Below are 12,741 nucleotides of genomic sequence, written 5' to 3' on the forward strand. Positions count from 1 at the left end.
GCTGTCAGGTTGTCTTTGTGCTGATCGCCAAGCTCTCCAGTCATGTCTGATGGACTATGATACTGCATGCCACCCCATTGTACCGTTGCCTTCCTGGTTTTATGCATTGTTTTGAACATTCCCCTAAAAACTCTATTTTGTTTGGGTCTTGAGTTTCTCCAAATGTGAAAGCACCAAATGTTCCGACCTTTCTGACAAATAAATGTCATTCTGTTTTTTAAATTTGTGTGTGTGTGTGTGTTTCTAATAGTACTTACAAGTGCTTCCTGTTTACACATCTGATCAAATTCAAAAAGAGGACAAAAATTGTCACAACGGATCAACACACACACACACAGATATCAGAGCTTGTTAAGAGGGCTGAATCATGTGTCCAACTTGAAGCCCACTGTACCAGTGTAGTGAGCATGCCTTTGCATACTGCCTATGTAATTACTTGAAAAGAACGTGCATATATGCCTCATTAGCCAAAACAGTAGGAATGTCCGCGCTGGCCACTGAGCACTAACCCTCTCAGCAGTTGGTGGGATTGGCCTCACACTGAGTCAGAATGGGCGCCAGTTACACAGTGACAATGTAAACAAAAACAGAGAAAATGGGCAGTACAGGCCATGTGCTCATCTTGTGTTATCCTGCTTTGTTGATCTGAGTTACAGCACCTGGAGAGATAATCTCTCACACAGGGCACTGAATGTGAAAATTTACATGGTAAATCATCAGCGATTTTTTTGTAGATGGAAAGCAACAACATCATGTTGCTGCTATTCCGGAAAATCTGATGAAACAAAACATACAATTCGTTTATGCATTGTAATGTAGTTCAATATTATCTCAAATAACCTCTATCTGATAGTCTCAACCCCATTACTATCATGGGTGACTGTATCTAATTATGATGTTTCCTCATGCATGCTTCAGTGTATTGACGCAAATGTAATGTTGGCTACAGAGAGCGATGAGCAGACTTTTAGCAGCTATTGATCAGGACAAGATGTGCATTAAGCCGTGATGAAGTGTGTGATGCAGCCCTGTTGCGCAACCCTTTGGAGACCTGCAATCAGCTGACTCAGAGTTTGAGGGGGAGTATTTTGGGTGTCAATTAGGTGTCATTACAGTCAGCACTTGAGAGTTACGCTTGTAGATTTCTTCCTACAAAGCACAAAAAATGTATTTGAGTCTTGGTTCACACTTTAATAGAATTTTACACGCAGCCCAGGTGCAGCATCTCAGATGTTTCATACACCGGCTCAGGTACCTGGTGGGGATTTTATGTAATATTTCTTGGGGGAAGGGAAGAGGGGTTGGTGGGGGAGAGTTTAAATGTTGACATAACAGCCTAGAGGGTGGTTCAGCAGATGTTATTAATATTTGCTATAAAAGCTGTGTGTGTGTGTGTGTGTGTGTGTGTGTGTGTGTGTGTGTGTGTGTGTGTGTGTGAGAGAGAGAGTGTGAGGTGGAATTTAATATATCAATCCCAGCCACAGACTTGCTACCTTTCCCTCTTTCCTTTCTTCCCCCTCCCACTCTTTTTTGTCTCTGCGTGAAGCTATTAGAGTTACGTAAACAGTGCTGCAAAGGGCAGCAGCTCACTGACGTCTAAGGTTAAGCATTTATAAGATCACTCGGTGGTAGTCACATTTACCAACTATACTGCCATTGCCATTGCCTCTGATACAAGTCTGCCGAATGCCTCATGGAAACAGTAGTTCACGCAAGGCCAATTTTCCAAAAGTGCTTTTCAGTATGCTCTTTCTTCTTCAGACTCTCACAGAAACAAATGATCTTATATTACATCCGTGACATACAGGCCTGATCCAGGCTGAAGGCAGCGTGCACCGCCTGGAACTGCCCCAGCTGTGGAAACGCCTATCCACCTTAAAAATTTACTTTACTAAAGTAGAAGTTGTTATCCACCACTCTCACAGATACAGGTTAGTAGAAATTGAGGTCTAATTTTGGGTTCACAGAATAATGCACATATTCCCATCAAACATGATATTAGAAATGTTTTACATGTTCTGTCATTTTACTTTGTACTTTAATACATTGAATCAACTCATGTTGTTAAAAAAAAAAACTTGGACTTGCACATTTGAGCATTAAAATTAGTGAAAGTCACAAAAGCTGAACTTTATTTTTTCATGTAAATGTCATATGAGACCCTCGTTATTCTTTTTTTTGTCTCACCGTTTTTATTTTTGAAACTCAACACAGGTCACCGGTAGACACAATTTCTTGACTGACTTTCGGCCACTTGGGGGCAGCACAACGTTCTACAAACTTTAGCTACAATATGTTATAGAGTTGATATGGCTAACATGTTTGCTAACAGTTGCCTACTTACACATCCAGCAGATATGGAGCAACGTTAACATTCATCCAGAGTTGTGTTTGTGTCCACATGAGATATGTAAGTCTTATATTCATTCTTCTTTCAGCTCTGTTTTGGTCTCTACTATCTCCTGAGAAAGGTGTTAAATGCTACACTATGTTCACCAGCTTGTTGCCAATTCTAGACAGTTGTTTTGTGCTGGGAAGTGTAGTGTACAGTGGTTGAGGTTAAGGATCAATCAGACTTATCCAAAACAGTAAAGTTTCAATACAGTGAGCTGAAATATACTGAAACTCTCCAAAGAGAACTGTAGATTCTCTGTGGGTTTGTTATTGTGAGCGACCCCTTTCACATACATTGTTGTTCGATCTATCGTTAATATATTGATAAGATCACCTTTAAAGTTGAGTTCCAGGTGTTTTCTCTCTGCTTGCATGCTGGACTGACCAGTATTGTTAGGTGAACTCCAGTCCCCAAGTCCACATGAGCAGACGTGTTTGTCCGTATGTTCCCTGTTCTTCTTCGGAAAATAACCACGTGGTCTGAAGAATTCCAGGTCAGCCTGGTCAGTCAAGGAGAACCCTCTGAACCACCCTCCGCTGAGTGTTTGTGAGCTTATCAACCAATGTCAAATCATTTCTGATAACAGAGAGAGGCTGGAAATCTGAAAATACATTACTGATAATTCTAACAACCTGTTCTGTCTTCATAAAAATTCCACCCTCATCATGTCTTAAAAGGCTAAAATTACATTGACAGATCAAACATGATAATCTTCTGTCCGTTTCCCTCACTGAAATTATAGCCCAACACACTCACTAAGACAGGTTAGGGATGTGAAATACTAAAACACAAGTAGTGCATGGTTGCCATATAATCAAAGCGATGTTTTCTGCCACATATTTACAACCTTGTATTGTACGTCATGCAGAGACTCCAACATCATGTTGCATGTCACAGATATCAACACAGCTGACAGATTGTCAGTTTATCAAAACATACAGGTGGTCGGCAAACGAAACCTGGACTGAGGCCAGGATTCTGATTGGCTCTGAAACCTGAAGCCTTTGTATTATTGTACCGCAGGCTCATGCTTCATTCAACAGTCTCACTGCAACATGGCCCAGCCTGACACGCAACAGCCACAAGTCTCACGCTATGTAAACACAGCATGACCCCTCCTTCCCTCAGCACACAAGATCAGACAGCCTCCCTTACACCACGAGTCCACTACTGGCAGATCTTATCTCACTGATATTCAACTGAACATCAGTGATTCTGCTGAGAAAAAAAACTGATGGTTTAAACAAATCATCCATCTGTGGAACATAGAAAGTTGGGTTTCTTAGAATTCTCTTTTCTTGGTTGTTCCAGTAAACACTGCCAGTTAGCCCTGCAGGCCAGTTACCGCAGTGTTTCATATTTTGTCAATTAACTTTTGTTTGAACCAGTGTGGTAAAGTTGGCTTTTTTTGCGTCTTTGTTTTTAGCTAGCTGCAAACAAAGTGGAGCATGTAAACAAATTACATGGACACAAAGAGTTTTGCAACCTTTCATTGTGTGAGATTAGAGTTTTTGAATGGAACACAGAACAAAACAAACCTCAACTCTTTGCCACAGTCAACTTTATCTGGTGTTCATACCAGTGAATATTGAATGTAATTAAGTCCTGTGTTAAATCAGGTGGGAGGTGCATAAATTACTTCGTGGTCATATTATAAGCAGAAAAATCTTTAAAGATGGTAATCTGCATCTGGGTCTCAATCGCCATCACAATTCATTCAGTGATAGACTATCATGTTTTCAAAAAATTCCAAAATCCTCTTTAACAATTTTCAGGCTTCGTTAAATCCATGCAAAAAAAAAAAAAAAAAATGGGGCACCAAATTTGTGACCATTAGGTTATGGCCATTTCAGTTAGTCATGTTTTCGTAGTACCACATGAGTGAAATTGTGCAGCACTGATTGGAAGTGATTTTTGCATGTGTCACCGTATTCGGATTCAATTGCACAAATGAAGAGATATGGAAGTAAATGCAAAACAGACCACGTCTACATGGACTTTATTGAAGTGTGTTTTGACATTTGACATTTATCTTTGAAATTTATTGAGCAAGAAACTGCGAAAATCAAAGTAAGTGTGTGTCATACCTGAAGAAAAATTACAAGACAATATCTGGGGGAAACTTTGGAAGCATCCAAAGTTTTCACTGTCTCACTGTCACACGGCTTGTTCATGAGTTGTGAGAAAAACTCTGGAAAACAACTAAACACAGCAGACTTTCTTGGCCTTGCTGTTAGGGCACATTACTGCAGGTACACTGACATTTTGGTCCACATCACCTCTGTGATTTGGGCGAGTAAAGGACCACACACGCCTTAGAGCCATGCAAGTCAACGCGGGTCTACATACCTCCACTAACACACTTAAACACACGTACATTCACTAAGTCACTAACAATACATTTACACGCCCACACACATGTACATATGCTCTTTGCCGACTGTTAATTGGACTTCTCACAAACTGATGATGTGCCAAGCATGTTACGCACACGTGGCGGTTCATGTGTGAGCTGCCGTCAGAAGAGACGGGGGGGTGATGACACAACGCCGAAAATGTTACTGTTCTGTCTGCACTCAGATTTCTAGCATATGTGCTATAATACCATAAACATCGCTGCTGTTTATGAAATCAGTCAGTCAGTGGGTTTCTTCAGCTGGTTTTTTACGCTTTAGCCACATAATGCTTCATCCATAAAAATGCAAATGAGGTTAAACTACAGTTATTATAAAAAATCTCTGTAGCTCTTCTCTGCTTACAGACTCAGAGTGATTCTCCACGGTCTGACACATCTGCGTCATCACACTTTATGAAATTTTCACTACCAAAAATATGGAGACAATTCTTGGTCCTACTTCTTTTTTTTTCTTCTTTTTTTTTTTTTTTTTTACAGGATTCATCACAATAAAACGTGGCTTTGATGTGCCTACACTGAAAAATGGAACAGCAGTAACATCACTAGATTAAAAAGAGAAAAAAAAGAAATTGTTTTTACATCAGCTGTGAAGCGCTGTGTCCTAACAGAGGGCCACAGCATCTTTTTTATTTCATCCCAGTCTTTTCTCTCCTCTTTACTAATTGATGAAGACAAACAAGGCTGAGAAGGAAATTAGTCTAATGTGTATGTTTGGCCGTGGCCTGAGTGGGCTGCAGCTGGTGTGTTTACTCGGCTTGAGGGCCACGTTGCCAGGACAGTGTATGTGTCGAGGTCCAGCTAAGTAACAGAACAGGCTGGGACACAATCATGGTTCAAGGCTGAAGACGAGAGTGGAGACACGCACAGACAAAGATGCCCAAAAGACGCATTATACTGTACTGCTGTACTGTGTTTTTGTGCCCTCCAAGATCTGACCCTGAGCCGGTTTTCAGGTGAGCAACCAGGGTTTGTGGATTTGTCCTCGAGGTTCAAGAGAATTAGTAGTGAAAATGTTGATGTTTCTCTTCCTCTGACCGAACAAATAAAGAAACTCTGCCAGCTGAATTCTTGCCTTGACCTGCTCTATGTCATTAGCTGTTACTGAGAAATTGAATAATTTATCAAATAGCCATTTTAATCTGAAAACCATGCTTTTGACCCTTGACACATATTTTGAGATATTTCGGGCAGACTTTTGGATATTTTTAAATGCATTTTTCAATATCCTTAATTACTTTATTTAAGATCTTTAATATCATAAGCAGAATTTTTTTTTTTAAAAAGTCCTTTTGAGGACTTCATGTTTTCATGCAGGCGGTGTCATATCAGAGCCCTGCAGGACTAGCCACTCCGCACGTGTCCTGTTATACATATCCTGGGAACACACTGGCTTAATTACTGACCAATAGTCAAGGGTGAAGCGCTGGTTACGCTCCACCCTGGTTACACAAACCCACCGCTCAAGACTTGAACAACCAGGCTTAAGTACACCTATCTGATTTCATCCTGGATGCCTCACAGAGGGCTTAGAAAGGCCATCCATGCTGGCAAGTTTTAGGTTTCACATGAGATCAAGGTAAATACCAAGACATATATGACCTGTTGTGGACACTGTGAAAAATATGATTTTTTTTTCTTAAATTATAAGGCTATTTCAAGCGTAGTTAGAGTATAGAGGGAGGAAGAAAAAGTGAACCTTGCTGACAGCTGTCCTGCTTCAGCTTAATCCAGTGAAGCAAGTTTGTAAACTCATGGAATCTTGACATATTGACAGCAGTCAACTACCACCATGATCACTATCTTAAATTAAACATAAGAAAAAGAAGATAGTTCCATAATGTTATCCATTAGTGTAATTTTTTCCTTTCAGAGGATTGATTGGTATTTTCTATTACCTTAAATTGTATTATTTCTTAACTTGTAACTTGTTTTCACTATTATTATAATATAATATAATATAATATAATATAATATAATATATAAGTAAATATAAACAGAGCACAGACATTATTAAAAAAAAAGCAGGCCTAGTGGATATCAGGTCAACTCAAATCTGAAAAAAGAAAAAGACAGAACCAATAAAGTCTAAAAGCGTAGCTCTTTTACGCTGTAAATATTACAGTTCATGTTATGTGTTAGATGCTGAAACTTTCTGTTTGGAAGTAAAATCTTCTCTCTCTACTGTCATTCACAGGTGAGAACATAAGTGAAAGGTGATAAGTGGTTAAGGTGGCAAAGTGGATGAGCTGAGTTTGAGTCACAAACAGCGGGTTCTATCTTTAGGCCGTCTGTGGGGTGCTTCCATTAACACATATGAGAGAGTCGATACAAATTGGATTGGATGGCTTCCAGGATCCAGTTACACAGTTACAACTGTTCCTCAGTTGCAGTTTCCCCCCCCCCCCCATTGTGACGTTTGTACATTGTTGCTTACATTGATGATGATCTGACATTTTGGCCAACCTTTTATTTTTAGAAGGCAAATGGAGTGAGGAGAAGTGAAGGTAAAGTGGATAAATCCATTAAATATCTTGTTAAACCCTCAGAGCATATTTTTTCCTCTTTATTCATCTGAACGGGGTAATGTTTTCCTTCATGTGACTGTTTCTAACAATGGTTTTATGCTTCTCTTTTGGCAATTGCTCTTGGAAACAGATTTTAATACCAATGAAACTTTTTCCTTAAAGAAAGGAAAATGTTATTACATTACATTCTATGAGACTTTCAGCTCTCCTGCTGATAAGGATAATGGTCAGAATAACAATATAGATGTATCAAATCTAATCAAGCTTTATGTGTAAAGTGCCTTCCATACAGGTTAGGGCATTTCAAAGGGCTGATAATAAAACTAATGTAGAGACTAATGCACATATGATAAACAGCAATGATAAAAATCAAAATAAATAAAGAGGTGAAATAGATTCAAATCAGCAATAAGCGAACAAATACAATAGATAAGAGCAACATGAATCTAATATATGCACTGAGAGTGCTACAGTGTGATAAATGAACGTAACATAAGCTATAATAACATTTCTCTCAGTTAGGAATATAAAGCATCTCAATAGACTGACACATTAATGCAGTTTGGAAAACATACTGGCGCTGTGAGGTTTCTGGGAGGAAAACACGCTTACCCCCTCCAACATGCCTGATGTGCTTGTGTGTGCAGCTGCGCCCCCTTCCGTTCTCCTCACATATTCCAGCTGCTTTCTCCTGGAGGAAAAAGTCTGTTTACTTATTACTGATGACTGGGGAAGCTTGTGTTCGTGAGCAATTTGACTGTTGCCTGAGCTGGTTGTAGATCTGCTTCTACAGCGGCAAAAAAAAGACCCTTAAGAGGTTAATGTGAGATGCATGCATGGTTTTGTCTAATGTCATTAAAACTCTTTGCTGTAGTATAATGGACACACTACAAGCAAATGTGTGCATACTGATATCATCTCTCACCAGTTTGATTTGAGATTTTAACATTTTAAATGATATTATCTCAATTTTATAGGCTGTTATTCTGTAAATATGATGCTGAAAATGAGCAAACAATGAAGCACAATATTTGAAAACAAGCCTGTATCTTTCCCCTTTTCTGTTCATGAGGGGTGGGCAAGGCTGACGCACACAAACAGCCATAGTAACATTATGATTTCGGGTCTGATCCCCAAGCTGGGGATTGACGCATGACGCATTGGGGAGGCGCGGCAAACTGCCCCTATAAATTGCCAGCCTGCTCTCCTCCAGCTCCATAGAGAGGTAGCGAGGTCAGACCCCTCACATCCCTGAGAGGATTTAAAAACCATCTCTTGCCCACAGCACCGTCCACAGCCGCGTGCAACCGCTGCAAGCATGATTAAGAAAATGTCACCAGCTGAGAATGATTTCGACATACCGGCCAAGAACTGCCACAGGATGGTGATCCTGGGCTCCACGAAAGTTGGGAAGACAGCCATCATCTCTCGGTTTCTGAACGAGAGGTTTGATGATCAGTACACGCCGACTATTGAGGACTTTCATAGGAAATTCTACAGCATCAGGGGAGACGTTTATCAGCTGGACATTTTGGACACATCTGGAAATCACCCCTTCCCCGCAATGAGGAGGCTTTCAATTCTTACTGGTGAGTTGAGCCTTCAAAGCCACTTCAATCCTGCACCACGCTGCTCTCTACGGAGTTCATAGTTTGCTACTAAAATGTTATTGCTTTGCATTAAATGTTTCTTCTCTTGTGTCTTACAGGTGATGTGTTTATTCTGGTCTTCAGTCTGGACAACAGAGACTCCTTCCAGGAGGTGCAGCGCCTGAAGCGCCAGATTTATGAGACCAAGTCCTGCCTACGAAACAAAACCAAGGAGAACGTGGACGTCCCGCTGGTCATCTGCGGCAACAAGTGTGACAGGGACTTCTACCGTGAGGTGCAGGAGGACGAGATCGAGCAGTTAGTTGGCGGAGAAGAGCACTGCGCCTACTTTGAAATCTCAGCAAAGAAAAACACCAACGTAGACCAGATGTTTCAGACTCTCTTTACTTTGGCCAAATTGCCCAACGAAATGAGTCCCGACCAGCATTGCAAAGTTTCCCTGCAGTACTGCGAGGTTCTCCACAGAAAGTCCTTCAGAAACAAGAAGTGCAAAGACGGGAACGCATATGGGATTGTGGCGCCGTTTGCACGGAGGCCCAGCGTGCACAGTGACTTGATGTACATAAAGGAGAAAGCTGTGGGAGGCAGCCAGGCCAAAGAGAAAGGCTGCGTCATATGCTGACAGCTCTTTTTTTTTTTTTTTTTTTTTTTTTGCCAGCGTGCAAGAGACTTTCTGAGAGACTTTCCAGAGTTGAAAGAGAGGCCAGCCGTCCTGCATACAGGACCCACACGCCCATCAACAGTAGATTACAGCGCTCGAGAAGACAGCGACACATTGTGATTCAAACTGGGCTGAGACTCAACGGACAATGATGTACTGATACAGTAGATGGTCTGAAAATGCTGTAAAATCTGCCTCTACATTAGCTTAACAAGAGCAGCACTTGAGAAAAAATGTTTACATTTTGCTATTTTTTTTCCAGACTTGATGGAACTTGAATGTTTGTTGCATTACGAACAAATTTTATTCTAAATGTGTATTTATTATGTCTGTCAACTTTTGCATAAAAGAGAAAATAAAAACACTTGTTACTTTCATAATCTGCCTTCCTCTTCTTTCCTTTTAAGCAAAACAATGAAGTTACATGAAACCCTCCACAGGCTAAAATCTACACTTTTCTGCAGATTTCATTAAGCAGTTTCCCTCTACTAGAATATGGCCTCCTTTTTTATAAATGCATCACATTCTGCCTCATCCCAACATTACATACATAAGCAACTATTATAACTGGAACATAATGAGCTGAGTCCACTAGAGACCCTGAACATACTCACACTGATTCAAGCACTTCACTCAGATTTAATTGTTCATAATTTCTGCCTCCCTGCTCCCAGCTGTTAAATGTGGATACATTTACTCTAGTAATGAATCATTGGATTCTTAATAAACCTATGCTGCTCTTTAGGTCTAAATCAACAAAGAATGAATTATGGCTGTGAATACTGATAGCTTAATTGTGTCAAAGACATGCTTAATTAAAAGTGAAGGCCATAAGCTTAAATGAATGTGTATGACAGCTTAGTCAAAAAGACTTTAAACCGAAGAGTTCTTAATCAACTCATTTTATTACAAAGTAGGAGTGTTACAAGACAAGAGCATGACACTGAAAAATTACATTGAATACAAATACCACATTGCATTTCCGCAATGCAAAAAGAATAAGGACAGAAAGGGGGCATTGTCTGACGTTCAAAAACATCGTTCACTGCAATGAACTGAGAGAAATTCAGTCCTTGGTCATTTAAACATCCACCTCGTCTTCTGCACTCTCACCTTTATCTGTTCCATGGGTGAGGATGTAGCTAAACAAAGTCCTTCCTGTGGTAATCCAGTTTTCAGTCTCACGATGCTTTCGGCACGTCAAACATGCACAGACTTTTGTATTTCTGCAGCAGCTGGTTCTTGGTGCGGACCTGCTCCCGCAGCGTGGCCAGCTGCTGCTGCTGCTCCACCGGACTGCTGTCTATCCCGGGCATGTTGGAGATCTGCTCCCGAGCCTCCTGGATCTTAGCCTTCAGTTTAGCCAGTTCTTGGTGGACATCTTGGCTGTCCTTGTCCATGCTTGTAAATAAAGACAACGGTGATTTAAAGAGAACATGTCATATTTGTATATTGTTGCTTCAAGTGGTTCTCAATGTAATAGCTAACGTTAGCTTTAGCTAACATAACAAGTTCACCAAATCCACCAAAGCGACTGAACGAAGACACGAAAACAAGATGCCACAGAGCAGCGAAGAAACATGTAATATTAACACACGTCAGTCATCTCACCATTTGATAATATCATGAACCAAAGGCAGCAAAGAGCAATCCTCGCTCTCTTTCTCTAGGTTCGGCTGAGCCACCGCCATCACGATCCTGCTTTGCGGCGCAGATAGTTTACGTCATACATCACAAGATGACGACACTACACAGGAAACGTCCATGCGCAAATAAATTGATAGTTAAATTGTTTTATGACTTGAGGACTACATAAAAAGGTGATTACATATTATATTTGTGATACATAATAATTGTTGACTTCAAATGGCACTACTTCAAATATCAATTTGCTCGATCAGTTGCATGACCATATGCTGTAGCCTATATAAAAGTGTATAACAAACATTTGACAAAGGGAATGACCCCAAGTTTTTATAAACATTCATAAATATTTAGAAAATTAAGCAAATTAACCCGCTAAATATTATGTATATTAAAAATCTAGGATATTTTGTGTGCTGAGTTATTAAAAGTAATGAGGAGACTGAAGTGCTGGGTTCTTTATTTTATCTTATTTTTCTATTTTATCTGTGCCCAAAATAACAGGATTTAACTATTATTTCACTTCTTTTACAAAAAACAACAACAACAACAACAAAAAACCCCAATGATAGGTGGTAGAATGTCAGTATTGCCTAAAGTTTCAATGTCTACTATCCTTGCTTCACTTTGGCAAATTATAGGATTCATAACTCATTTAATCACAAAAATGAATTCAGTTTTTTAAATCAATTAATAATTTTTTCAGGGTACCCCAGTTGAAGAGGTTTTAGATATCCTGCCATTTATGTGAGACTGATCCCTCAATGGATTCTCTTTTGAATTAAACTCCTGATAACCTATATTTCCCTAGAATTAGGCCACAGGCAATCTACTGATACACAGAACAAACAAATGTGACCTGCGAGGCATTGGGAAAAATGCATCCCACTACTTAGCAACCTTAAGCATCTATACCTCAGTTCAGCTTCCTATGTCTACTCATGTGAGACAACAAGTGCATGCATGCAGAGCAACACTTGGATGCTGTGTAAATATTAGTGGGCATGATGACACAAATATTGTCTAATGGACCGCAATGAGTTACACTAAATGTCTAGTCTATAGATCAGTGAAGAGCTGTAATCAGGTCATGCATTTTTATCCGGGTATCCCTCCTCCTTCTCTGCACACATGGCTACTTCATGTTGAAATTAGATTAATGATACACGATAAAAGCTATGGCTAAGCATCACCACAGCTTCCTGTATACTGTATTTCTGAGCAACAGCCTATTCCCTCTAGTAACATGCACAAATGCATTAGCCTATCTTTCTTTGGGCATCAACATAATGCCAATAAGAAAAGCAAATATAAACCTTTCTTGGTCCATCTTTTCCTTGACCCATTATCCTGTGATATCAGACCTTATCCACAGGTCTTCATTTTCTTAGTGCCAGTCATAACCACATGTAGTTAATTAATCTGTATTAATGGTGAGGGTTATTGAAATGCCATATCTCTTGAACTAAACCTCATTGACCTATATTTCA

The 12,741-nt window shown here is 39.9% G+C and overlaps 2 protein-coding genes across 2 annotated transcripts; one reads left to right on the top strand and one right to left on the bottom strand.

Moving 5' to 3' along the window:
- Positions 1-8,569: 8,569 nt before the first annotated feature.
- LOC111657771 (dexamethasone-induced Ras-related protein 1-like) lies at positions 8,570-9,981 on the top strand. The gene is made up of 2 exons (XM_023410076.2): positions 8,570-8,925; positions 9,045-9,981. The coding sequence occupies exons 1-2, from the start codon at positions 8,655-8,657 to the stop codon at positions 9,566-9,568; spliced, it is 795 nt and encodes a 264-aa protein (XP_023265844.1). The 5' UTR covers positions 8,570-8,654; the 3' UTR covers positions 9,569-9,981.
- Positions 9,982-10,493: 512 nt separating this feature from the next.
- med9 (mediator complex subunit 9) lies at positions 10,494-11,317 on the bottom strand. Its single transcript, XM_023410085.2, has 2 exons — positions 11,219-11,317; positions 10,494-11,008 (listed from the first exon to the last, which is right to left on the bottom strand). The coding sequence occupies exons 1-2, from the start codon at positions 11,296-11,298 to the stop codon at positions 10,789-10,791; spliced, it is 300 nt and encodes a 99-aa protein (XP_023265853.1). The 5' UTR covers positions 11,299-11,317; the 3' UTR covers positions 10,494-10,788.
- Positions 11,318-12,741: the final 1,424 nt, after the last annotated feature.

Source organism: Seriola lalandi, unplaced genomic scaffold (genome assembly GCF_002814215.2).
Source record: "Seriola lalandi dorsalis isolate HSWRI2012SDOR001 ecotype SW California unplaced genomic scaffold, Sedor1 jcf7180002054412, whole genome shotgun sequence".
NCBI lineage: Eukaryota > Metazoa > Chordata > Actinopteri > Carangiformes > Carangidae > Seriola > Seriola lalandi.